The sequence below is a fragment of the Grus americana genome, chromosome 5 (assembly GCF_028858705.1).
Source record: "Grus americana isolate bGruAme1 chromosome 5, bGruAme1.mat, whole genome shotgun sequence".
Lineage (NCBI taxonomy): Eukaryota > Metazoa > Chordata > Aves > Gruiformes > Gruidae > Grus > Grus americana.
The window spans coordinates 3,132,349-3,158,527 of NC_072856.1; the positions used below are offsets into that span (position 1 = coordinate 3,132,349).

The 26,179-nt window shown below is 39.5% G+C and overlaps 1 protein-coding gene across 4 annotated transcripts in view; it reads left to right on the forward strand.

Moving 5' to 3' along the window:
- SHANK2 (SH3 and multiple ankyrin repeat domains 2) overlaps positions 1–26,179 on the forward strand; it is a 359,705-nt gene that overhangs the window by 109,465 nt on the left and 224,061 nt on the right. For 3 of the 4 annotated variants that reach the window (XM_054827796.1, XM_054827797.1, XM_054827799.1), the window contains one exon: positions 24,171–24,480. In XM_054827796.1, the coding sequence (XP_054683771.1) occupies positions 24,171–24,480 (310 nt within the window). Of the gene's footprint in view, positions 1–20,393; positions 20,696–24,170; positions 24,481–26,179 lie in introns of those variants that run through there. The other variant, XM_054827798.1, reaches the window with a different exon arrangement.

Below are 26,179 nucleotides of genomic sequence, written 5' to 3' on the forward strand. Positions count from 1 at the left end.
AGTATTTTGAGAAGATGTGATTTAATTTTGAAATAATTACAAAGCATTCTGTGAAAGCTGTTTCCCAGAAAGATAAGTGATCTTTTTGTGATGGTGATTCTGGGATTCCAGTGCTACCGGGGCAGGGAGGGGGGGTGATGTTGGTGTCTCGTCCACCGCTGCAGAAAGTGGTCCCTGACTTTCCCACGTGTAACTCCAAACACTGCAGGTAAAGCAGTCTTTCTCGTTGTTCCAGGTGTATAGCTAAGATATTCCCGTCTTCCAAACCTTGTGTCACCTTCCTCTGCCATCCTTAATCACGTTTAATGTTCTTCGTTACCTTCCATTAGCTCATTTTCATATCCTCGTTTAATGTGCAAAGTGGCAGGGACAGCAGAGTAGGAGAAACCAAGAGAAACTGGAGTTTGCTTCCTCATCTCCTCTAAATGTTTATTTTGCTCACTTTTCCATTTTCAAATCATGCCATCAGAAGAGCTTTGCTTACATAAACTTCTGCTTTCAAATTTTCCCCTTAAAATCAAATTCTGACACCTAACTTTTTGATGTTGCCTTCATTCCTTGCCCTTCTTAAAGGATCCCGCTTCCCATATCCAAGTAGAAGTCCCTGGAATCTGTTGCTGGCAGGTAAGGGTAAAACCATGGTAATTTTCCTGTTCGGGGCAATAGTAGAAAGGTCTGATTTTGGTGCTCGTATTGAAGGAAAATCAACAAAACACAGAAGTATTTTAGGAGCATAGCTTTCCCATAAGGAAAGGCTTCACAGACCCATATTCTGTTGTCTTGAGCTTGTTGGCAGTAAATAAAGAGGGTCTCTCTTAATGATTTTGGCCTCCAAATGACTCTGAACTCCACATGAGCCTCAGAACAGCGAAAAGATGGATGGACTAGAGAAAGTGGGTTTAGTGTAAGATGCTATTCATTGTGACTAATAGAATAATCTCATCTTTGTATGTTTTATACTATGTGTGTATGAAATCATACATCTGAAGCAGTGATTAAACGCTGTATTATCCCAGTCGGTATGTCAAACAGAATGCTAGGGGGCTGTATTTTCTTGAGATGTTTGAGTAACACTCTTATTTTAAGAGTGGTGTTACGGTAAGGAGTACTGGCTATTTATATGGTCAAGGAAAACCAATGCAGTTCTGCACCTCATCTCACGGTCTTCTTGCAGATGACATTTCAGCAAGGATGCTGTGTACAGGTAGCCTACTCTGCGTGCTCCTACCTACCTCTTTCCTGGGGAAGCCAGTAAACGGGCAGCAGAAAAAGGACAGGTTTGGTTAGAAAACTTCTGCGTAAAAAATAAATATTTTATGGTATGGACCAAATTAGCAATTTAAAAATGTAAGCTGTCACAACAATAGATTGAAAGAGAGATTAATATGCATTCAGGTTGGTTTTGGTTTTTTTTTTGTAAACTATATAACTACAGATTAAGATGTTCATTGCAATAAATGGGGTAGTCCCCCATGAACAGTTCTCAGTGTACCTGTCTTCTGTCCACTATAAAGTGTCATCCATGTAATTCTGATGCATTGTGGGTTTTGTGAAAACCTTAAACCACATTGATTTTAACATTTTTCGTGTGTAATAAATAGGATATTAATTATGTATAAATATTTCTATGAATACAGATGGGTTTGGTTTTTTACAGGTTCTTTTAAGAGAATGGTTATTACTTAATGTATACTGATACGTTGCTTTGAGTTAGTATATTGGTATTTTAATGCAGTTTATAATTCAGTTGTTAATAGGAAGACTCCAAATTTCATCAAACAATGTAGGCTGGAAGTTTTTTAAGTATTAAAAAAAAAGCTGCTTAATTTTCATTTAACGCCAACAGAATTTGGACATAGAGGTCCTTTTGAACATCCTAACTTTGAAATTTAATTGACGCAATGCCCTTGATGCCCTGAGATTTGCAAGGTGTCTGCATGAGCCATGCAGAATTCCGGGGACTCTGCAAAGTAGGACAAAGGTTGTAGAATATACGAGCTCAAATTTACCATATTTATTAATGTAAAATATTTATCAGAACAGTTTAGACAAGGAAAGCTTACATAAGGAGTTCTTGTAGCATGCCTACAGCAAACCCACTTGTATGTACGTACATCTCCGTATACGCATATCCGCTTTTGATGGTGCAGTGAGTGACAGAAGCCATTTTAGAGTAATTAAGTTTTCCAAACTTAAAATACTTCAAATACTTTAACAAAAGAGTAACAAATCATAGATTTTTCAGTATCCTTAATGTTATCAGAATAATGCATAAATAAATAAAGGAAATGTTAAACATACTTTATTTTAGGTGTATTTGCCTGTACTCTCCGTCACTGTAACGGTACTTTATCTCTTTGTGGATCTGAGTTTCAGAAATGAATGTGACTAATAGCTTGATGCTGGATCAAAGGAAGTATTTTCAGAACTTAAATGCAGGTTGGAGCAACAAAAGCCACGTTCACAGTTTGCTAAAAACCAAATATACTTTTAAAATCGGTAGGGATGAATTAAGTAATACTTCTGCCATCGGGGTGTAAGACGATTCAGATCACTTATTTTCTTAAATGCTTGCACAGTACATTTTGGAGGAATAAATCATATGGGATAGCCTTTGTATTATAGTGGAATTTGCCTCTGTTGTGGAGAAAGTTTGAAGATAAGTCAGTTATACTCCTGGTGAGAGACATTCAGTTAGAATAAATTTCATTACTATTAGTTGTCACTGTTACATCTCAAAGGAAGAAAGTATTACTCAATGTGTAGTTAGACATTACTATAAGAAATTGTCGGGATGTAGATTCTCTTAGATTGGCATTTACAAAGACCGGCAGTGCCTGGTAACTGCAATATCGATAGGCTTGACAGCTTTTAAGTTTGCCAACGCAGCACTGACCCACTTCAGAGCTGTTTAGAAATTTCCAATAACACTTTTTCTGATTTTTGGAGGAGAGTTCAATAACAGTGAAGTCAACATTTTTTTATGAAAACGTTTCAGTTTGGTGAACCTCTGAAATATATCCTCCACTCTTTGTCCAATGTAGGAAGTTGTTACCTGTGCCCGGAGACTTGACAGTGAACCTCTAATCTCCTACCATCGTTTACTCATAGTTCCCCTTAGTAGTCTCTGCTCCAACCGGGTATCTTTTCAAGTGCATTTTATGGTAGTTCAGCCAAAGCGATGGTGTGCTCTGCTGTAACGGGAATGTTCTAAGCATTTAAGCCCTGAGCCCTAGCTAAAATATAGGAAGTTTTCAATGCAGTTCCATTAGGTTTTGTTTTTCTTGGCTTAAAGTTATAATGTAGTGGCTTTGGAGAATTTTTACAATTTTTATTCAAACTGTGGTATAACTAGGATTACAGGTTGTCAGAATCAAATTGCGCAGCATTTTCTACCATGGTTACAGCCTTTGTAATGAAATGTATAGATGTACCGTGTTCTGTTTTTATTAGAAGTTGGAAATTATCTTGAGGACTGCTTAGTTCTGCTTAGTTTTATGACATTTTCTGTTCTTGTCAGAATGTGCCATGACAATGCTTAACAAGGAATTAAAATCTCATGGGTTCCTAATTCTACTCCATCTTTACCTGATAAAATGTTCATAAACACACAGTATGGAGCATCATCTTATATCTATAAAAAAGGCATTGAGAGTTGATCTAATTCTTAAAACTATGAACGTTGAACTGAAGAGGAATTTATACAAAGCATTTTTGGAATTTATACAAAGTACTGAAAACCAAAATTCCCAAATGGATTACAAACCCAATAGGCAAAACTACTAGTCCTGCTTGCGCTAATTTATGTCTCTCTAGCAGCTCTGAGCTGATCCAGACTCGACTTAACTGATGGTTTAGCAGTTCCCTAAGCCCAGCAAACTCTTACATCAGTTCTCCCTGTTTCAGGGGGCACAGCGAGAGCCAAAGCGTGACTGAGCTGTCCCCATCATCCAGGCGTCCCTGAGTGATGGAACGAGAAGCCCCGTTGGGGAGCTCTGGTTTAGTTAGCGGAACTTTGAGTCAGCCCCAAAACGAAGGAACACAAAACTTGCCTTAAGTCGATTTTGTACAGTTCTTTTCAGTGCTCATATGACAAAAATCTTAATAAATTAAAGGAGAAAGATGAGCCTTTCAGAAGCTAGTGACGGCATAGTTTCATAACTAAGCATTTGAGCAACTCAGACCACTGAGGCTGGACAGTCACAAATCCTATTCAGTTATTGAAAGCAAGTGACAACTTTCCAGTAACGGCTTCAAAGTTGTTAGCTGCCTTCTGTATTTGCAAAGGCTCCTCACCGTGTGTTAGGAAGGTTACACTGGGACACATCTTTTGATATCATATGACATTATGCAGTGCACCCATCACATTGCATCATCATTGAAATAAACACTGTTCAGCTCATGTCTTTTCCTTACATTAAAGCTTAATGACAAAAAATTGAAACTGTACAATGAGAACAAATGGATTCCTACTAGTCATCTTTCTGTACTTGGTTTCAAAAGCTTGGGTATACAGAGATGGAAACATTTCATCTTTGCTGAAATCAGCAATCCTAATGAACAGTTATGAAAAATCAAAGCGTCACCCTTTGTAACCTCCTCGATGTTTTATTTTTCAAAATTTAGCTGGAGAAACAGGATTTGATAGAGATCTGGTGAAGTACAACAGCCAGTTGAATCTTATTTTTCCAGCTTACCATCTTCCTGCAGCATTTTGTGTGGGTGTTTGCATCCTGTTTAGCCTTCCATAACTCAAACATTTCCACTTTCCCCAGGGAGAGTTTTTCACATTTCACTGCCCCTCATACTCAAAATTTAAATCAGTAACATTTTGATCTCATGAAAAGACACGATAGGATTGCCAAATTAAAAAATGAAATAAAATTGGAATTCTTTTTTCATTATAGTCTTTTTATATGCTTGAATGGAGACAACCTTCAGGTCAGCACCCAAGCTCTCACATGATTACAGTAAGCCATAGTGTAGTACCAAGTCTGCTTTTCGATGGCTCCCCCCAATATTATTTTGGTGACATGCTACTACGCTGCGTACTTCTCTCTTCACATTTGCTTCTGTGTAATGCCTGTAGGGAACTTCAGCAGTGACTTGCACAGTAAAATAGCATCAGTAAATTATTTAAAATAGGTATAGTCGCTTTAGTGTGATTTAATAATTAAAAAACCCTTTTAAGAAAAAAGCCAGCTCCGCAGAGACCGTTGGTAAAGTACCGAGAACCTGCGTTTGAGAACTGGTGGCTCTGGCCAGCAGCCCCGAAGTTTTTGGATGACAATGAAGTTGTCAGCAGTGACAGTTACAGGAAGATTCTCTCCAGCTGCTTATAGTCCCTGCTGTCTTATTTACTTTCTTATCACTTAGGAAAGTCAGACCTAAATTATCATTGCGCTTTCAGATCATTAAAACGTTACCTCTCTCTTCTTTCCATTGCTGTCTTTTAGATAATTGTTTAATAATGTAAATGCATCTAATAACCTGAATCTGTTACTTTAAAGAAGCAATATTTTATTAACAAGTCCAGGCTTTTTCTATAAAATGTGAAATGCTCTCTCTGCGTACGTGCACGTGCACACATGCACACAGTTAGAAAAACCTACGACTAGCATTTTATTTTCCACATAAATAGTTATAAATCTCTGTGAAGGCCAGTGTAAATTGTGATGTTAGCTTTAGATTGCAAACAGCTTCGTTTAGGAAACCATGCAGAGAAAGGTATTGCCTAAGGATGTAAAAATATTTTATTTCCCTGAGAAAACAAAGTGGTTGCTATGGGACAGAAAATGATCTAATGATGGCTTTTCACAGATACACGCTACTGGGCAGAATTAGAATATTCAAACCACAGTGGGCAAAAATGTTGATTTTTCTAGGATATATTTTTGAAAGATTTTTCTTAGTGTAGATCTAGATACTTTCAAGAAAAATAAAGAAGCAGGTATTTTTCCATCGGGTACGATTTAATTGTTTTTTCTCTCCAATCCTCCTAGAATACTGTGCAAATGAAACATACTTGTTTCATCAAGCTAGCTTTTAAATACCTATGAAGAAAAGTGCAGTCCTTCTGAACGCTGAATGATGATTTCTTAAGGTACCGCCTAGCACAAATAATGATTTCTTTGTGTAGCAAGATAATTAACAATCTAAGCAATGCGTGAAAGTTATTCTGTAAATTTAATAATAACCCTCTTAAATGGTATTTTTAAATGAGGGAAACATTTAAATACCGATGTTTGAAATGCTACTGTGCCAGTTCTAAACGCGTCCTCAGCATCGTCCTTCAACTAACCAAACAGAATTATTGACTCAGATGCGGTTGGGCTGTCTGGGGGTTGGTTGGCTGCGTGAAACGCATTATGATCCATCACAAACCTTCTAATGAACTCTCTTACCCCATCCCACAGGTGTAAAAGCTATGGTTCTGCCTTTTCTCTTTTTGTTTTCCCATGAGATTTCCTGTGATACGGCAGTTTTTAACAGCCCCTGATCTTCCCTGTACGGAGGGGCTACAGTGCCACTCCAGGCATGCCTACGTGGAGACTGGTAAAGCTAATTAACTGTAATTGAACACCATGCGACATGGGGCATGAAACCGCTAGATCTTTATGGGCAGCTGATGCCTAATGATGTAGAAAGGTACATTTTAGGATGTTTTTTTGAACTGGTTGTATGCTCGTGCCCCATTGAAGTATATCTTTCAGAATTCAACTAAATGGACCTAGAAAAGATGCTTGGTGGTAAATCCATCCTCCCTCAGCAGCACTGGCAGAAACCTTTCACTACCTGGAGCAATGACAATTTGTCAGAAATTGTGTAGAGACTTCTCAGGTGGATCTGCATGGAGCACTTTGAGGAAAGGGTGGCTTGTTAGCTCTCGCCTAATGCTCGCCTTGCCAGACCCTCCTGACTCTTCAAAAATCACGCGTGAACCGTGTTCCCTTTGGCCCTTTGGTCTGGGAATATGCTGCAGAAATGCCCAAGTCCAACGGTGCTTGCTGGATTTGTTCTTTGCTTGATGCACTCAAGTGCTTCTGCTACTTACATGAATTACTTAGCGCTTGTACTCTTTTTAAAAAAAGATTTTCATGTCCTTCCTAGCTTATTATGAACACTAATTTTTAATGCCCGTAGACTAGTAATGAGTAAGTTCGTTCCTAATGCTTGAGGAAAAATTGGTCTGTTCTTGAATGAAACAAAAATGAGTTGTTTTATAATATATGTTTTCATTCCTTCCGTAACTTTATTCCCCTAACAAGCCTGTGGCCCTTAGAGGTCTTAGATGTCTGCTGTGATCATGCCTGAAATTCCCACTACCTGTGTGTGGCTTGCATGGATGGGTGCAAAAATTGCTGCTTTAGATCATCTTGCTTTTGGCGTGAATAGCTAAGAAGATGATCTTGCAATACCATTAGCATTCTTGTATCCTCCCAAATTCCCTGCATGTAGTATCAAGCTAGGTAAGTCTTGTGCTATTTAAAAACTTTTTCTGAATGTGTTGTATTTTGAGAATTTCTAAAATCATCAGACCACTGAGAGAGAGACCATTTGCCATTGGGAGAGTTCATGATTTCTGTCCATAGCGTGTGCTTGTATCTCCGCTTACTCAGAAATACCCATTTGTGATTATTGCCATTAATATTAAATTTCTGCTTTGTTTTGATTTCCTATCTCCTTTTCCATATTTTTTTTTCACACTGTTTAAAACTATTCCCTAAATTTTGTCTCATAATTATCCTTAGATTCCTGTTTAACAACTTCAGCCATCTTTCACAGTCTCCTTACTCCAGTTCGTTCACTGCAGGCGTTTCTGGACCTGCGACGTTTTCTGCCAGCCAGTTCCCCAAACTGCCCGTTCTTACGCTACCTCGATGTGCTGTTACGTGCTTATGGAGTCTGTTCATCACTGCTAAGCCAGTCTCTAGACCTTGGGGGGTTTTCTCTCTTTTTTTCTTTACGTGTTTACATGTCTTTTCTTTACAGTGCTCCCCCCCGGTAGCAAAGACGTGTTTCTTACCCGGCGTTAACAGTTGTGTGTTGGGGGGGGTGTTGTTCTGTCACTGACTCTAGGCAACACCTGCACTAGGTAGGTGTATTGAAAATGCAGAATATTGATAGATGTAAACTAGCAATGTTGTAAAAGTCAAGAAAATTATCATCAGTCACAGAACTTTAGTTCGGAGATAGCTGCTTTCCCTTCCCCCCGCCCCCCTCTCCTTTTTCCTGTAAAGGAGAGGGACAGAATAGATAAGAAAGATCAATTGAATTTACAGACAAAGGTTTTCCCAGGCATAATGGTGCATAGCAACAATAGCCCTGACAGTTCGGCCCTTTAAGGAACACAGATGAAAGCTAAAATTGGTCGGTAAGGCTTAATTAATGAGGTTCTAAAATAAAATCCACACTGAGGCAGAGTAAAGTGATGATAAGGAGAGAAAATCTGGTTTTCTTTTATGATGTTGTTTACCACTAGCAACACGTATTTTCAGAAAAGGCTGTCCATTCCTTTCAGTTAATGATCAGAAATTCTCATATAGTCTCTTCTAAAAAAACCTAACAAACTTCAAATGCTAAGCGTCTTGATCATATAAGCTGAAAAAAGTACTAAGTCAAAGAAAACCCTGCCCATTCTTTTAGATAATGGACCGGTGGAGCAATAGTTACAAATGTGTTTCCTAGTTAATATTTTGAACCTCGTCTATTGAAATATTGACGATGTCTGAATACTGAAATGGAAGGCTTACTGGATTGTTCTGTTGGAGTTGTACTCCAGAGAGTACAATTCACGGCGATTTCTGTCTACAGTTGTGAAATTTTTCACTTGTGCTCCAGAGATTATTCCACTCCTCAATGGATCAAAGCAGCAAATAAGTTTTCTTAATTTATTTTGCTAAGTCTAGGTTGCCCTAGAATACTGGGCAGCAGCGGAGGTGGGGATAAACCGCTCTGCTCCGTACAGCTTTCAGATTGACGTGTGACTTGTGATCATGATGGGCTGTGGAGAGCTACCTACCTTCCAGCTCATCTGACTGTTGTGAACCAGGGCTGTGCCCTGTGTGCTCTTCCCGGTTACGTGCTTAGAAAAAAATCCATGAGCTATGATTGTTCAAAGGAATGGGAGGGGAAGAGGAGAAATACTTTTGAATACAGTCTATGCTTTTATACTGTTCTGTTCTTCTAGTTACCCAACACAGGTCCATTTCTACTGCTCTGTTGTAGGCCACTATCTTGCATCATTCAAATGTTCCTTTATTTCTTGACTGAAATTCCGCTTCCGTTAGAGTCCTTAGCAAATGATGTGCCACTTTTACTGGGACTAGATTTAAACAGCTGTGTCTTTCCTTTTTATTCATTGCTTAACAACCTGTAGAATAAGAGGTGCATCTCTTCCACGTTAAGCCAATGTCAAAACTCTGTGAATGGTATAGGAGCTTGCTCGGAGCATTTACTTTTTATAGTCTTTCCTACATAAATTTAAATCACTAATCAGTTACTCCTGCATCTTAGTTACTTACTGTATTGCTTTTGGTTGCTGTGTGGTTTGATAAATCTTTATGTTAAACGGGTGTCTGGTATTCAGAAACTGAATAAGATTTGAGAAGAGGCTGTAGGAATTGCTTAGTATCACCTTACTCCTTGGTGCAATGTGCAGCATCCAAATGTATGCTGCTTTCTTGTTTGTATACTACAAGACGTACCCTTTCCTGAGTCACTGCGTACTGTCACTCCTAAACATCTTAAAGCAGTAATCCATTTTCATTTTCTCCATTGAAAATTTCTCAGATTATTTCACCCCGATTCACTGGGAATCACTGGAATTTCACTGTATTTTCTTCCTATCTTCCAGCTCTTCCACTTCCATTTATACTTTATTTCTTGACCCCAGATGTCCTGCGAGTCCCATTTATTTCTCCTCCTTTTTTTCTGCTGAAAATTCCTTTGATGTTCCTTGCAGCTTCCCAATGTAAAGGAAAGCATGGTCCTAGCCAGGGAGACTTAGGGTGAGTCATTTCTGAATTTTTTGCCAAATTCTCAACCAGGAAAAAAGATATTAAGACTCTATGGAAAATTTACTCTTGCAGCAATTCTATAAAAGTTTTGCCCAAGTTCATAAATTTTTATTTATTCTTGTACTGTTCCACCACCCTTTCACCAGTCATCAGCCAACGGAGGGAGGTCTTGGGCTTTCCTGACCTCCACTGGGAACACGGCATGAGGGATGCAAATAATCTTTGACTGTGTTTCTGTCCCCTGTTGCAATGGAGGCGTTCTGGGGACTCTGGTCACCTGTATGTTGTCTAGAAGTAGGGGTTCCTCAGAAGCCAAAGCAGCTGGGGGCTGCTTGCAGCATTGCTGCACCATAAGTTCCCAGTGAAACTGGGTCTGGTGTCCACTGGTAGAGCCGAGGGCAGGATCTTTTCTTTGGTTTAGGTCAATATTACAAACATTAGTTTTTAAAAAAAAAAAAAAAATTGCAAGTAATTTGAATTTGCTTCTCAACTGAAACTTCCTAATGTAATATCTGAAATACATATTTTATGTTACCCTGCTTTATCTAGTCTGTCCTATGTACTTTTTTCTTTTGATACATAGTGTGTTCTTCATGCACTTTTTTGCATGTATAAAGATGTACTGTTTGTTACTTAAAATTCTCATACCTGAAATCATGCCCTTGAATATGAGTACCATCACTAAGTTAGTTTAGATGTGTTTCTGTAGATGGTGACAGGCTCGATCCTGGGTGGTTAGGTGCCAAACGATCCTTCCTCTAATGAAAGTGCTGGTGGACACATACAGTAGTTAAATATGTACAGATAATACTAACACGAGAACGATTTCTCTCCTAAACACACAGTCTGCAACTATTATGAAACATCAAGAATCTGCACCTGAAATGCCATGACTTAGTAGAGAACAACAAATGCGATTTGCTTATTTATACAATTACTCCTCTTTCTCTGATCCCATTATTTTTTAGGGATGTGCATTGCCATTTTCTACTAGCTTTATTTGCATCACTTCTTGTCCGGAAGAAAACAGAGTTATTTTGAAACTTGAACACGGAAGTCAAATTTTATTGTAGTACTCATGATGTCCGGGGGTGTGACTGCCAAATAATATCCAGAACGCTTCTCTTTTCCTAGTAATGTCTTGGATGTCAGCCATGCATTTTCCACTGAATTAATGAATATCATGGAGCTGTATCCACCACTGCTGCCAGAAACATAAGAATAAATGGTAATACTTCTGAGAGAGTACGTACATAAGATTACTTCTTGATAATGGGTTTTAAGCTTGTATCGTCTTTTTCTTTCAGTTGATCTTATTTACCTGCTCTGACTTACTAACCTATATAAACAAGAGAGTCCTTTTTCGTATCATTGTTACAGAAAATCTAAACTCAGCTCCATCTCAAACTTAAGCTGCAGGCAACATCAAGAAATGGGCTACACTGGGGAGGGTGGGGGCAAAGTCTTCCTTCAACATTTTCAAACATTGTTAAAATGCAAGTGACAAGGTCTTGAACCAGAAGTAGGCATCATATTGCTAATATTACTGTAATCCACCTCAAAAACTCTTCAGTGAGCAAGCCTCCCTTTCTCAATGGGATTAACTACTGAGAACATTACAAATGCTGCAAACACCTACATATTTTGCACAAAGATAACCCCCTGTTACAGCGGATACGTTCTTTTTTTATCCTTTCTTATTTATACCAGCATGATTCATTAACAGTTATTTTTGAGATGAAGAAATGTAGGCTACTAATATAACTTAAAATGCTGTTATTTTAATGAATAAGTCAGCAATGTTTTAGTTTCTTTTTAACACCAAATGTCTAAATGGAAGTAAGGATAGCGAGACAATTATCAGCTTAAATTATTGGGTTTTATTTTTTAAAGATCCCGCTTGATAACATGACTTTAGATAGAGCTTGCTCTCCTCTATTTAGAAGAGAAGATATTTTGAGGGTTGAATGGTTGCATTGTGTATCTTACTCTCTGTAGCATAAAAGACAATTGGAAATTTGCAGTGAGAGACTCTACTGAGGTAACCCAAATGTGCCTTGTTGCAAAAGAGTAAGTGTAACTTAGTTGGTACTCACAGTGCTAGGTCCACTTTGGAATGGAGATGATTGGAATAAGAGCAAATGAGGAATTCTTGAAGATCACTTACACTATACAGGAGGGGAAAAAAACATGTGCAGAGGATAACCTGGGGTGCAATAAGGATGGTTCTCACTAATTCCACATTTGAGAATCTACATCTACAATTACGTAAATGCTTTTTGCTTTCCAGATTGTTATGCAAGTCTAGGGAATATGGAGGTCTTACTGGCTGCTTCTACGCTCACAACCCTCAACAGTATTCTCCTTAAATTCTTCTCTCACTACTTGCAGATTCATGGGCTTCAGGGAGACTGCAGAGCCAACAGTTTAGTTCTCTTGGCACATCGTTTATGGTTTTCTTGGTAATACCTCTGCCAGAATAAATTTGGGATCTTTTTGCTGCTCTACTGTAAAATAAGAATGAAAGTGGTAATGCACGTCTTTGTCATTAAATACATCATAAAGTAGCGTGCACCTGTGGGAAGCTAACTGGTAGAGTCAAAAGCTTTCACAGTTCTGTAGTTCCTTTACAGACAGTTCAAGCCTAGCTATGTCTCCTCACTAAAATAATGTAGTCTTTTCTCAATGAAAATATTATCCTCAAAGCACACCAAGGTATTAAAAAGATGCAGCAATGTCATACTTGATTGTTCCCTCCTCTCTTCACAACCTCCATGTACAAAGATTGGGTGATTTTTTTTCTACTGTTGTTAGACATTTATGTGATGCAACCTCCTATAAACCTTCCTCTTCTCGATGAGTGACCTCATATACTGTTTTCTTGCCCCCCCCTTCTATCCCTATCCATTTGTCTTTGTTGCTAATTTTAGGTAACTTTGACAGCATGTCCTCTAGAAATTCTCTCTCCTGATGCACTGTTACATGTGTTTATTTCCTGTTGGTTCTGAGTGGCAGGCAGATTCTCCTTAGAGAACTGGTGATGGAAGCAAAGGCAACTGTAGCCATGAGAAGGAGGGAAAATGAGATTGAAAAATAGCAGTGAAGGACACCAAGATTTAAGAGCTGAAGAAAAGGGAGGAGCTGCAGCGAAAAGAAGATATTGTGGATTTGTTTCTTTGCTGTTTTCTAATTCCTGCCTTGGGCTAACTCAGAGTCATGTGTGAACTTTAACATCATGGCTTGGTTTCTTCTGTCATTTGCCCTGCAGTAAACTAGGAGTAACTGCATGTTTGAGAAACACTTGAGCTGAGGATGAGCTATAAAGCTGCTGTTCATAGTAGGTGTACTTCTCCATCCTTATGCACCTTGTGTTATCATTTAGACTTCTGCAGAGGCACCGCAAAATGCTGTCAGAGCAGAGTGGATGCATTTCATATCTGATGTGCTGGGGTAATAGTGCTGAAAGATAAGAAGCCTGGAGAATTGGATCCAACTGGCTGACACCTAAACTAGTACAAAGAAATTTATCCAACACCCCCACCCTCTCAGTAATTACAGTTGTCTGTGTAAATTGTGCTAGCAGAATGCATGTGACTGTGGTCCACCATTGGACCACTTTGGCTAGTTATAGATTTTGTAACATCTCTGAGAGACCAATTTTTTTTTTTTTCCCCCCATTGAGAGCAATATACACTTCTCAGTTATGAAGATGGTGTTATTCTAAATAAAACTGACATGATCCACCAACACTTTTGGAAGCACAGATGCTTTGTCCCACTATTTACTAAAGAGGTTCACACTTAGATTAAAGCAGTGAAATCAAATCACTGAATAAAGCCTGGAACAACATAATGATTTAAGGAATTTGTTGAGAGCTTTTGGTAGGAGGAAAGTTACACAAAGGCAAAATTAGATTGTTTTCTGTACAACACCAGAACACAGAAACAGCATGCAATCCAATATTGGTACATTTGTTTTTCTAAGCATCTTGTGTAGTTTCATTTGTCTTTGTTCTCCTCTGCAACATCAGACTGCAACCCACGAATTTGTATACAGCATCTAGGGCCCATCAGCGTCAGGCATTGAAAGAAGGATCAGGCATCTTTCTTTGCAGGAGCTACCAGCCATGGCATTCTCCTCGCTCTGAATGACACTGCTTTTTTATTATTTTTTTTCAGCATATTGGGTTATGCACAGCCCCCTGATGTTAAATGATATTTTTCCCAACACGCATGTATACATAATGCAAAGAACAAAATTAATTTGTTGTGTAATTCGATGCTTCTGAGTGGTGCTGCATCAGGCCTGGATTTCCCAGTGTATTATTAGTGGAGAAAATTGCATCGTCCTTTCACCAGCTTGTTTAAAGAGCATAAGAATTTGTAGTGGGATATAATTATATTTGATTTGTATTTTCTATCTTATTGTTAAGAGGCAAAAGAATGCAGCTTCAGGGGTTCATACTTGAATGCTTTCAGTTCAAGCTGATAGTCTGAGCTAAATAGATCTTTCTGTCCAGATACTGTACAAGTTGTTAATCTCTTGCTTCAAAGACATTTCTAAGTAGCTGGTTACTGATCTGCTGCTGCTGTACAAAGATGAACAATTCTGGACGAGTTCTACTTGCTGATGAAAACAGGCCTGGAAATCAGCCCAGTCTATATTTAAAGAAAGGCCATCACAAACTAATCAAATCGATTAAAACAAGTAGTTTCATGTTTTCTCTACTGCAAATCACCCGTTGCGTTTTTTGAAAGGATTCACAGTGACTGTTTACTTTTTAAAAGTTTTTCTGTTTCCTTGGCCATATTATGGTGCAGCGTAAAACCTTGAGAAACCCTTGTCAGAGCTGGCCTTCCCATTCCCCACCTCTGGCTGGGGGAGAATACTCTGCAGAACAACAACTACATCAAATCCAGGTTTTTGTTTGGCTAAGTTGCTTTTTCTTTAAAGTGGTATACCTGTTAGAATGAAAGCGAGCCGTACATATTTTATTCAAATGGGCTGCTTGCTTCGACATCGCTGATAGATTTCAATCATGTTTTAAAATTCTCCTCCAGCTATTGTAGCTTTCTCTCATTGCATTTGCTTTTCTCTCTCTTCAAGCTGCTACTTGCAAGACATCTCCCTCATTATTGGCCATTGTTTCCTCCCCACTTTCCAGCCTTTCACATGAAATCGGAGGGTTTCATTTTCCCACCTTTTAACCTTCCATTGTGCCGCTTCTATCTGCACCCCTGACCCAGATTCCTCAGGCAATTGCAGGCTACAAAGCAGCCTCTCATCCTTGGGGACGGAGGTTTTATTTCGGTTCTTAGGTAAATTCTGATCTGTGTGTCTGGATCGCTGCAGTCAGAGCTTCAGAAATGTGTGGATATTGCCACATTGGCCTGGTAATTTATTTATTTTTTTTAAAGGGAAACCCCGTGATATTCAAGCTCTTTCGGATCATAATTTCTGAACCTATTATCTTCTAACCTATCGAGGAGATTGCAGACATTTGTTCTGACACGCAACAAGGTGTAAGCACTATTTAGCAATTTTTCAATGTGATCTAAATAGCAGGTTCTCCGTATCGTCTTGCTGTTGCGTAAGCATCTGACAGTCGAGCCTTAAGGTGAACATGTCTGCCTTCTGCAGAAGCCAGCAGCTCTTTGACTGTTATTCTTGTGTTACTGCTGTAATCTGAGCGAAGGCTCGTTGATAATCATGTGAGTATGGCAAGAAAGAAGGATTGATTTTTCATTTCCCATAATTTTAAGCTCATTTATGTGTGGCAACTGTATATTCATCAACTTTTAAATTCCTTTGAAATGTACCCACAAACACGTACACCTCACATGCTTAGTTATTAAAATACTTCCAATCACAAGAATTGAGTAAAGTGTTTTCTGCAGAATTGGAGCTCCCAGCAGTGGCCAGTTCACTCCACCGTACAAAGAATTGCCTCTAATTAAGCCTTCCACACCGCAGGATATCTGAGAGCCTTTCCAACTCCTTGTTGTTGGTTTTTAAGCAAGTTCTGTGAATGTGCTGGGTTCCTCGTGAGAGCGGAGTGAGACCGGCCCTTGTCACGTAGAGCGAAGTTTGGGGACGGCAGTGAAACAGAAATGCCAGGTGACGGAAGGGATGTCTGGCACATGGCTGTGGAACTTGCACTGCTTTTTTTTTTTTTGTTGTTTTTCTTTCTAATTGATAACTCTTGCCATCTGTTCCTGAGCCATCCCTCTGCTGTCCTTTCCTACACACAGTCTCCTGCCCCCATTCTACCCTTCAAACTTGGACTGACTGCCTGAAGGCTACTAACAGGAGCTCATTGATACTAGTAGTAGCTGGGTGGTAAGAAGATGCTAACAGCGATGTAGCAAGAGCGATACTAATGCTAGGTCAGCTGAGGCTGGGCTCTTCGAGCATCGTTTGAATGGGCTCAGATGCTTCTCTCTCCATGCTGGTTTAACTGCAGTTTCCTGAGCAAACTCCCCAGATTTTTTTCAGAAAAATAAAAAAAAAAAAAACCTTTTGCTTTATAAAATAGGTTTAGTTGTTCCCCGAGGTGGATTCTTTCTGAATCGGTCACCACTGCCCGTGTTCCTGACCACCTCGTGCCTTTGTGGAATAAGTAAGTAATCTAGACGCACTGTACCAACCTAGGGTTTGGGATTTTTTTCAGGAGTCTTTTTGTACTTTACAGTCTATATTTGAATCTGTCTTTTCTCGTCTAACTCTCCATTTGCTGGCTTAGCATACGGGAAGCCTATTTTATAGTGGAGAGAAATGCATTTATACATGCTAAGAACTGTATTTTTAACAAAACCCCTAGATGTGTATACAAGTTAAAGGGATTTTTCTGGCAAGAACTCCAAAATGGACAAAATTGAAAAAGGATAAAGCATGGCAATCATAACTGTGGTTGACCACTATCTGAGAACCTCTTAGAGGCGTGTTGGTGGGACGATTAAGCGAGAGCGTAGATTTGGTCGGACAGATAATTTTTTGCTTTTTCTAAAGGCATTTAAGTGCCTAAAAATAGATCCGCAAGAGTATGTAAGTGACAGATATGCATAGATTTCTAGTGGGATCTATGGACTGAAATACCTGTAAAAAAATTGAGAAACTGATGTTATAAATGTACCAAAAAATGCTAATCAAAATTACCTTAAGAGCCCACGTTTTGATTTCTGTTTACGGTAGCCGTTTCTTCTCACAGACGTCCCCACGCAGAGCTCACAGATACTTGCCTGAGCACCTACAAAAGAAGTAGGGAAATTAGGGTTTACCTCTAGTTGGAAGGTTCTTCATGATTTTTGGATTATGCATACCAATGGCTTGTGGATTATATTATTGTTGCGTGCTAGCGTAGTCAAATTATTAGGGTTTTGTCCTGAGCTAATAATACCCAGATTACCATTGTGAGGCAGCAAATCTTTCTGGAAAAGGTGGAAGCTGCTGGAATATTTTGTTTTTTAACTTAGCACCGCCACAGATTTGAAGACTTCAGTTAAAATCAACAAATGCTACCAGGTTATTAGTGAAAATTAGAAAAAATGAAAAACTGTGGCTGCGAATAGTTCACTGAGTTCCTTGATTGTCATATTTTCCAGATGTACAATAGCGTTCATTGCAGTAGGCTCTGCCATGTAGAAGAAATGATATTTCCTGTGCTGAGGAAAAGACAGACAGTTAAATGGAATAAAATGATCACTCCTCGGGTGATATATCTGATGGTGTAGATCAGAGAGAGTTCCCACAATTTCCATGAAACTCAATAATTTCAAGTGACTTCAATATTTTTTATGTTTTTATATCACTGATTAGAAACCTCCTAGATGATGAAATACTACAGCTCCAGCAAGAATCTAATAAAAATACCCCCTGGGATTGATTTTGATTGACTACAGTTGCCTGTCTGTTTTTATTTTCCTGTATATGAAGAGACATGAATGAGCACAATTGAGTTAACCCTTTCCTCGCCTAACCGCTGTGATCAGGCACTTAGGCTATCACGACTTTGAAACACTGACACCCGCACAAAGGAAAAGGCAGTTTGAGGATTCGACTCCCGGGTTCCTACGCCGGTGTCACCTTGTCAGTAAAACGCAGTTTCTGCTTAGAGAAACGTGAGCCAGGCTGGGATCCCATCCCTTTGAAGCTAGTTAACGCTTAGCCTGTACGTAATTTTCTGTGACCGGTGTTCTGGTTATTAAAGCACAGACCTGAGCGTAGGGAGGCAGTGATTGTTTTCTTTTCATGTGGGCACGACAGGTAATTCCCCTCTTGAAGTATACGGGGCTCAATCTATGCTCTGTATCGTCGATAAAGTATATTGCCCTACGCTGTGTAAAATTCAGATGCACTCCCTAGGAAACGCGTGCCTGCGGGCACTACAGCGATGCCTGGAGCTAAGGAGACGCTGCGCAGCGGCACAGCCCTTACCTTACCGTGCGCGTGCTACAAGTAAGGATCACCAGCAAATGCTTGCCTAACTTTTACAAAGGACTCTCTCAGCCCCGTCGGTAGGCAAAAATTAAGATTTCAGTCTCTTTCGTCAGCATTTCAGGAACTACCACCATAAAACTCGCTTCTGTCGGTCTCCGCTTGGCTATCGGAACAGGAGCACTCCGGATACCGAGGTTTTCCTGCAGAATTCATGAGCCCTCGCATACTATTGGCTAAGTTTAGTTAGCACTATGGAAATGTAAAATATTATTAATAATTATAGCTCCTTTGCCACTTGTCGCTCCGAATATAATCAGGCGGATTGAATGAAGATATTAGAAAAAGTAACGCATGGAAGCTTCTAACTCAAATCAGTGGCACGGCTGTTCTGGCGTAGCAGTTCTTGTTCTGGAAATGATGTTGATTCTTCTGGGGAGCTAATTAATGCACGTGTTTATAAGTTAGCCAGCAACAAATGGTTCAAAGTTATTCTTTAGAAAGCTTTGCATCTTTCCAAAGTTCAGAAGAAAATTCTTCCTGTCAGGTAAAGACGTTTAATGATGTACATACGCCGTGTCCGATGATTGCTCTGGTAAGGTTTCCACCTGCTAGCAATAGTTGCTTTAGAAAAGAAATTGAACCAAAGCGTAAAATTATATTAGTTTAGAGAAATATTCCTTTCTTTATAAATTAATAACTATGTAAAGACTGGAATGTTAAGTTTAAACTATTCAATTTATTTATACTTACTAATTCTTTCCAGTGTTATGTTAAATATGAGATCATTATGCTTACAGAGGTTAAATCCATTTTAACCCATTTATTTTCTGTCTGTCTTGAAGCAGTTTTCTCAGTAAGAAAAAGACCTAATTTTCAAAATAGATGCATTCGTGATCAGCAGAGATGTCTGAAATGGAATAAATATTTATCAACTGTTATATAGTTTCTACTATTTGAAGGCAATTTTTTAATGTAGGTTACTCTTTTTTTTTTTTTTTTTAAAAACAGAGAATTTCCTATCTTTAAATATTACATTTAACTACTTATGCTTAAAATTTTTGTGATTTTTAACACCTCCCCCTGCTTCCTATCTGCCTGATTCAGTTATTTGCTCTTCCTCTGGGAGCATGTTTGCACTGGCTGGCATAGCTATCTATGGAATTATTTTTTTTGGTCAGAATTAGTACTTTAAAATCTGCAGTGGCTACATCACTTATTTTCTGGCATCTGGATTTAACGAAACGACTCGGTCAAATTTTCATATTTTTACCTTGTGCAAAAAGAAATTCTGTTTTATTCCAGTGCAGTGGGAGTGGAAAATAATTGTGCTTGTATCTCCTCCGTTTCAGACTGGAATATAGGCCATGCTCAGATATTCTGTTTAGTGGCAGTTTTCTCTCCGTTCTTAACGTAGTCATTGCACGAAGCTTGGTGTGATTTGTACTTTTCCTCAAATTGGCTCTTGGGAGCATTGCAGTAAGCAAGTAAATAAATAGCAAAAAGCTAATAAATACCAAAAAAAAAAAAAAAATTAATTAATAGCCAGAAAAAGCTAACAAATAGCCAAAAAAAAAAAAGGCAAAGAGCCTCTGAGCGCTGAGAGTCAGCTGTGCAAGTTTAAATGCACTTCTAAAGCTGCTCTCATCTCTGTCAAGGTTTCCCTTTCCCCAGTTGCAGCCTGCGGAGCGCCGCTGCAAAGCACCTTTTCACGCCTCGCTCCCCCCACTCTGCCCTTTGCAAATATGAATTTTTGGCCCCCTCGGAGCTCCGGCCGCCTGCACCTCCCTCAACCCGGCGTTTCGCTCCCGCACAAACGCAGCGCCGGCGGAAGCAAAGAGTATCGTCTGCAAGGCTGTGGCGGTGGTGTTCACATGACTAATGCTGTGAAAGATAGCAAGATTTTTTTTTTTTTTTTTGAGCAGCTCCAGTCTATGCACAGTTGGCTCCCAGCTGACAGACAGAATGTGGGGTGGGCTTTGTCACCAGAACGCTGGGTACTGCATGCCCGGCTATGCTCGCAATTACACGGTGCCCAGAAACCTGCTGCTTATGTCAGGGTGCAGGCAGCCTGAACACATAGAAATTGGGTAGCTTTTATTTTATTTTATTTTTTTTACTTTTTTTTTCCTCTCTTTTTTTTGCCTCTTTTCTTCCCAGCAAAGGTTATATAATGAGGGGATTGCTGCTAAAGTAAAAAGGGAAAATGAAGTCTTTGTTAAATGCCTTCACAAAGAAAGAAGGTAAGCAATGAAAGCAGAACACTTTGATGTTTCAGACTGGTGTTTTCTTGTGTACATTTAATATGATCGGCTTAGTGACTCTATAATTAATCAATTCCTGCAGTTTCTTTTTCAAAATTATTTGGTGTTAGACAGTCCATTTAGGCAACTGATTATTAAGGCTGGATGTGACTTTATTCATTTTAGGTTTTTCTCTGAAGAGTCAAGTAGTTATAAAAATGTTTTTGTTCCCTGAGAAATGCATTTGAAGCCACGTAAGGAATTTCCTAGGTGAATTTTGTCAGTGAATGGTGCTGAATTGCCCCTTCAGATGTATGAGATGCCAGGAATAGAATTCTGAGAGCTGGAGGAAGGATTAACTCGTACTTTCAGGTATGCTTTTAGGGATGATAATTTTAAACTTTAGGGGCATGAAATTAGTTCTGACATTTTCATGTCATTTTATATCAAGTGTTTTTCCCAAACAAGTTTTGCAACAGTTATACTTACAGCTCTGAACGTGGTGAAATATTAGGGAAAACCAGTATCCAACAGGGGTTAAAGCGTGGACATCTGCATTTCATCATTTTGTGTTGTAGTTATTTTTTTATTGTGAAAATAATATAAATAATGCCTAGAAGAAGCAGCTAAAAAAATATCCACCCACTTACAGTTTGCAGATTGCTGGGGAAAAGAAACAGTTGGGTGGAATATTAATCACTTTAGGCACGGAAATGCTTATTTTTAACTCTTTCTATAAAAGATTTGTGTTAGACACACGTCAATTGGTGTAATTAGTCGTTCCCTTTCCTGTTTATTTTCTGTAGTAAAGGCTAATTTTGCTTGTAGTTCTCTCCTTAAGAATAGAACATTAATAGCAAAGCAAAAACTAAGTCCTAAATGGTCATGTAAAATCCTTCTAAGGTATGTAAGGGAAAAAGAATTAACTTCATCTGGTACCTGGAGAGTGTGTATACGTACAAATCATCCCCTGGTTTTCAATAAGAATGAATGCGCCAGTTTTGTGATTTCTAAAATCTGTCGGTATAAAGGTGCTCAGCAATTCTCTGTCCGTCCTGCCGCCGTGCCTCACACCGTGCCCCTCGTGCTCCCTCCCACCCCCGCCCGGAGATATCCCACCAACCTCTCGGCAGTCACAGCAAACATCCCCAAAATGCTGGCAATATTTAGTTTTATCAGTCTGTGGCTGGAAGGCTCGGCAGTCTGCTTGGCGTGTTACCTGTTTCATGAAAAATTCAAATCTAAGGGTCAGATCCGATTTTTACCGAAGTCCAGGACAAACTTTGGTGACCCTGAGGGAACAGCGTTAGACCTCTGAGTAGCAAACCTCTATATGCAAAACATTCCCTATATTCAATTTTGCGTTCTTTCTCCTTTGCTGAAATTAGTACAGCAGCTATTCTGCTTTATTGTACCTGGGAAAGATCCCTGTCTTCAAGGAAATAATTTCTAGAGCCGTATCCCAAATGTCAAAAATACAGGAGCACGCAAATGGCAACGTCTGTGTTGTATACATCAGTATAGAGGATCTGTATGTGTCAGTTTGGAAATAAGGTAGTGCTAACCGGGGCTTTCACCGTGACATTTGAAGCACCAAGGTGCTTTCAGTGATGTACTCCGCTGCTTTGAAATCTTAAACCGATAGGAAATATGACAAACTTGGAATATTCTGAAATACTGACAGAGTCTCTGCCAGTTTCTAGCATAAATATTGGACTCGTATGCTTTGTCCCCTTAACAGCTTTTAAAGACTACTTCCCTTATCTCAGCCTTGTTTCAAATGAAATGTTATGGAAATGAATGTAAAGCCCTTTCTCTCTGTGCACGCTCTTCTCTTGTTTGGCGGTTTTGTTGTTGTTGAGCTATTTACCAGAGAAAGTTTCAGCTCATTAGAAATACGAGGGATGTTATTTTAAAATATTCAGAATCCCGGTTAATCATAAACTGATTCTGGTGAAAAAGATATAAATCATTCTTTTACTTGCAGTTCCATCTTTATTTTACGTTATAAATATGCTTTCAGTTTTGCTCTGGAACCTTAGATTTTGCTGTGTTCTCTCAATTAAAGGCTGTATTTCCAGGCAGGACAGATTGATTCCTATGTATATTCATATTTATGTGAATTTATTTACTTGCACAGTATGACAGACATTCTTATTCTGGTTTTTGTGTGGTTTTGAAGGATATTGAATGCGTAGACATTTCTGGCACTTTATAAATGGCACTTAGTGGCACTTTAGACATGTAGGATGATATTTTGTGGGGCTTCTTACCCAATCGAAGTATGATTTTTTTGACAATTACAACAGCTCAATAGAGTCCTCAGAATAATGCCTGGCTGCCTTTTGTTAGTTATGCTACCGCGACTGTTTGGATGTAAATATGCGCGCTTTGGTTGAAATCGTGCGACCCCACGAGTTCCACTGAAATAAATTAATGAGAGTAGTGGCATGAATGGGGACCGCGGCAAGCATGAGTGTTCAGGGTCAGACCCTTTATTACCTTTTAATATGGGTAGGAAATGCCATCGCATCTAGTGATAGCTGGCTGCCTTTTGCTAGGAAATTTGCCTTTTAAGTTGCACTTGGGAACTAACTGACCCAGCAGCGAGAAAAGGAGATCTGGAAAATGTCATGTCTGCTTGGACAAATTCTCGTATGACTGCAGCACTGTACCAATAACACTGATGAAAGGATGGGCCCTCTGGTTTGTGTTACATTTTTATTGCCCTTGCTTTTGTTTTCTGTTATGACTGTTTCACTGAGTAGCGTATCGCAGCCTTTGGATGCAGTCATGTTCTCTTTGGGACACAGCACGTGACAGAGCGAGTGTATTACCCTCGGGTAATATGTTCTATATACAATAGTAATAGATGCGGTAGAAATGCCTAGATTAGAAAGAGAGGAATACCTAGGGATTATAGCAATGTAATAGAGTTCTGCCAGAGAAAAATCTATGTCCTCGATTTTTAACCTGGAAGATGGGGATAAGGTGACTGTTAACACTACAGATTTCAGGTTAGGCCAGAACTTGCAATGGACCAAAATTCTCCCAGTTTGGTTGCCAGTGGGAGAAGGAAGTTAAAAGTTCACGCATCAAAAATTTTGCCTATCAACTCTGTTCCGTGTCTTTCTGATTGAATACGACAACATGGCATGGATATGAACTTTTTGAGACTCCAACTTGCAATAATGAGGTGTTTCCCATTTCCTAGACCGTAGTTCAGACCCTTCAGCAGGCTCATGCTGCTGGTGTTGCCTAATTAGTTAATAAAGCCAGTAAACAGGTTAACGTTGCCCAGTTGTTTTTGGTTTTAATGATGTTTTAAAGATAATGAATTCCATTAGCTATGCAGGCAAGGTAGAGTTCCGCAGAAGAAACAATGCCATATGTTGTTAAATCTTTTTATGGGGTGGTAAACACATATGAATGGTGAAATCATCTGAGATTACCCTGGATGTCTTTCTTTACACAGTGCCCTTTAGAGAGGCTCCCACCTATTCAAATAGAAGGCGGAGACCTCCAAGCACCTTAGCAGCACCTCGGATCTTACTTCGTTCCAACAGCGACAACAATCTGAACATCAACAACCTCCCCGAGTGGTCAGTCTCCTCCTCTGCTTCTTCACACCGCAGCCTTTCACCTCATCTACTTCAACAGATGCAGAATAATCCTAATGGAACTGTAAAAACTGTGAGGAGTTACACTCCGTCCTCCCGGAGCCGGTCGCCATCCCTGAACAGGCTGGGAGAGGATGCCAAACGGCAGCAGCACAGGCACATCAGGTGACTTTTTGACCATTTGAACAGCATGAGATATCCCTGACATCATCATGCTGGACTGCCATGTTCTTTTATGTTATTTATATGCCCGCTTTGCACTCTATATAATACATAGGTAATAAAATCTCAGCACAGTGGAACATGTCGAGGTGTGAATGTTTTAATTGGAAGCTCCAGTCAAAGCCAGCTGTTTCCTCAAAGAGCTCCAGCAGCCAGGCAGACTTTAAAGTTCAGCAAAGCTTAGCGGTGACTTATCACTGAGTTCACACCTCTAAATCAAGGTGCTAGTTCTCAAGATCTTTTAATAGTTGAAATAATGATTGTATTTAACAGCAAAATAAAATGTTTCTGAGATACTTGGTCCCTTCATGAAACCATTGGTCATGCCTGAAACTTATGTTGGAGCTGCTCATGGATGGTGAACCAGACTGTTTAAGTTCTCCCTTTTGTAGATGTGTGCTGGACCAAAGAGTAAAATAGAGGGAATAACTGGGGAATAAGTGGGACTGTGTAGGAGGCTGGCCGAGAGCAAAGGGGCCTTCTTGAGATGGTGGTAATAGGTGTCATGGGCTTCTCTCGTGATTATCCTTCCTGCAGGGTTTTGCATTCCCTATGACTTTGCTGCTCTTTCTTTCCTTTGGAATTACAAATGTGATTTAGCAGGCACTCTCTGCAAATATCCTGCAGCTACGTCCCACTGAAGAGCAAATCCTGACTAATTAGAGTGATGTAGGTATTGTAAGTAATATAATAAAAGAGGATTGTGTTGAAATTTTGATCACAAATGGGGGCTTCAGCTATATGAAGCCACTGTCCTGTGAACAGGCAATTACGGCTTCACTTTGAGGAGGACTTGGGAACTGCTTCTGCCAAGTGTGCAAGCGATGGAGCTGCGCCAGGATGAGGGGTTAAAGTGCAGGGCTGCAAAAATGAAGGGAGGCAGAGCTGAATACCAATGGAGAGAATTAGAGCTTAATTTTTTCGACCACATTTAATTCAATGGTCATTTAAAATATCAGGCTTTGTCCTGTTTCCTAATATCAAAAGACATCCGCTGTTCAGAGTAGAAAAGGATGTGCGTATTGTTAAGATATGTTACGGTTTCTTTTTGTCGTTTGTAGGTGTAATGGATCTTTACTGGAGTTTTCAAGTCAGTAAAACAAAACATCATGTAGTTGAAGCTGTCACCTGTTACCTTGCACATTCTTCTTCTCTCCTTGGCTGTAGGCACCCAAACTGACAAGCACTATTTGTGATAGTAACAATACTGCTGGAGAGTGGAAATACAGAGCATTGTTAAAAAAAAAAAAAAAAAGTTGTCTGAAATGCGAGAATTGCTGGAAGGAACAGGACACGAATTTCTTATGCCAGTGGTTTCATGCAGTAGAGCAAACTCATCTTACCTTGTTGTCTGTTACAATAATGGCAAAAACTCATTTGGTTATCAATTGGGTGTCACTTCCTCACAGAGACCTGTGTCAGCTTAAAAACCCGTTGTCTGTAATGAGGCTTCGCTTAGGCGAGGAGGTGGCCGCGAGGTGCTTCCCAGAGACCGAGTGCCCTCGTATTCCACTGGGTTCTGCTCATGCCCCCAGAGTGGGAGCTTTTACCTTAGAGTCAATGATTATTTTAGCTGGAAGGGATAAAAAGTGCATTTTCAGCAATATTCCTAGGATAGCACACTTCCAAATTCTTGAAGTAT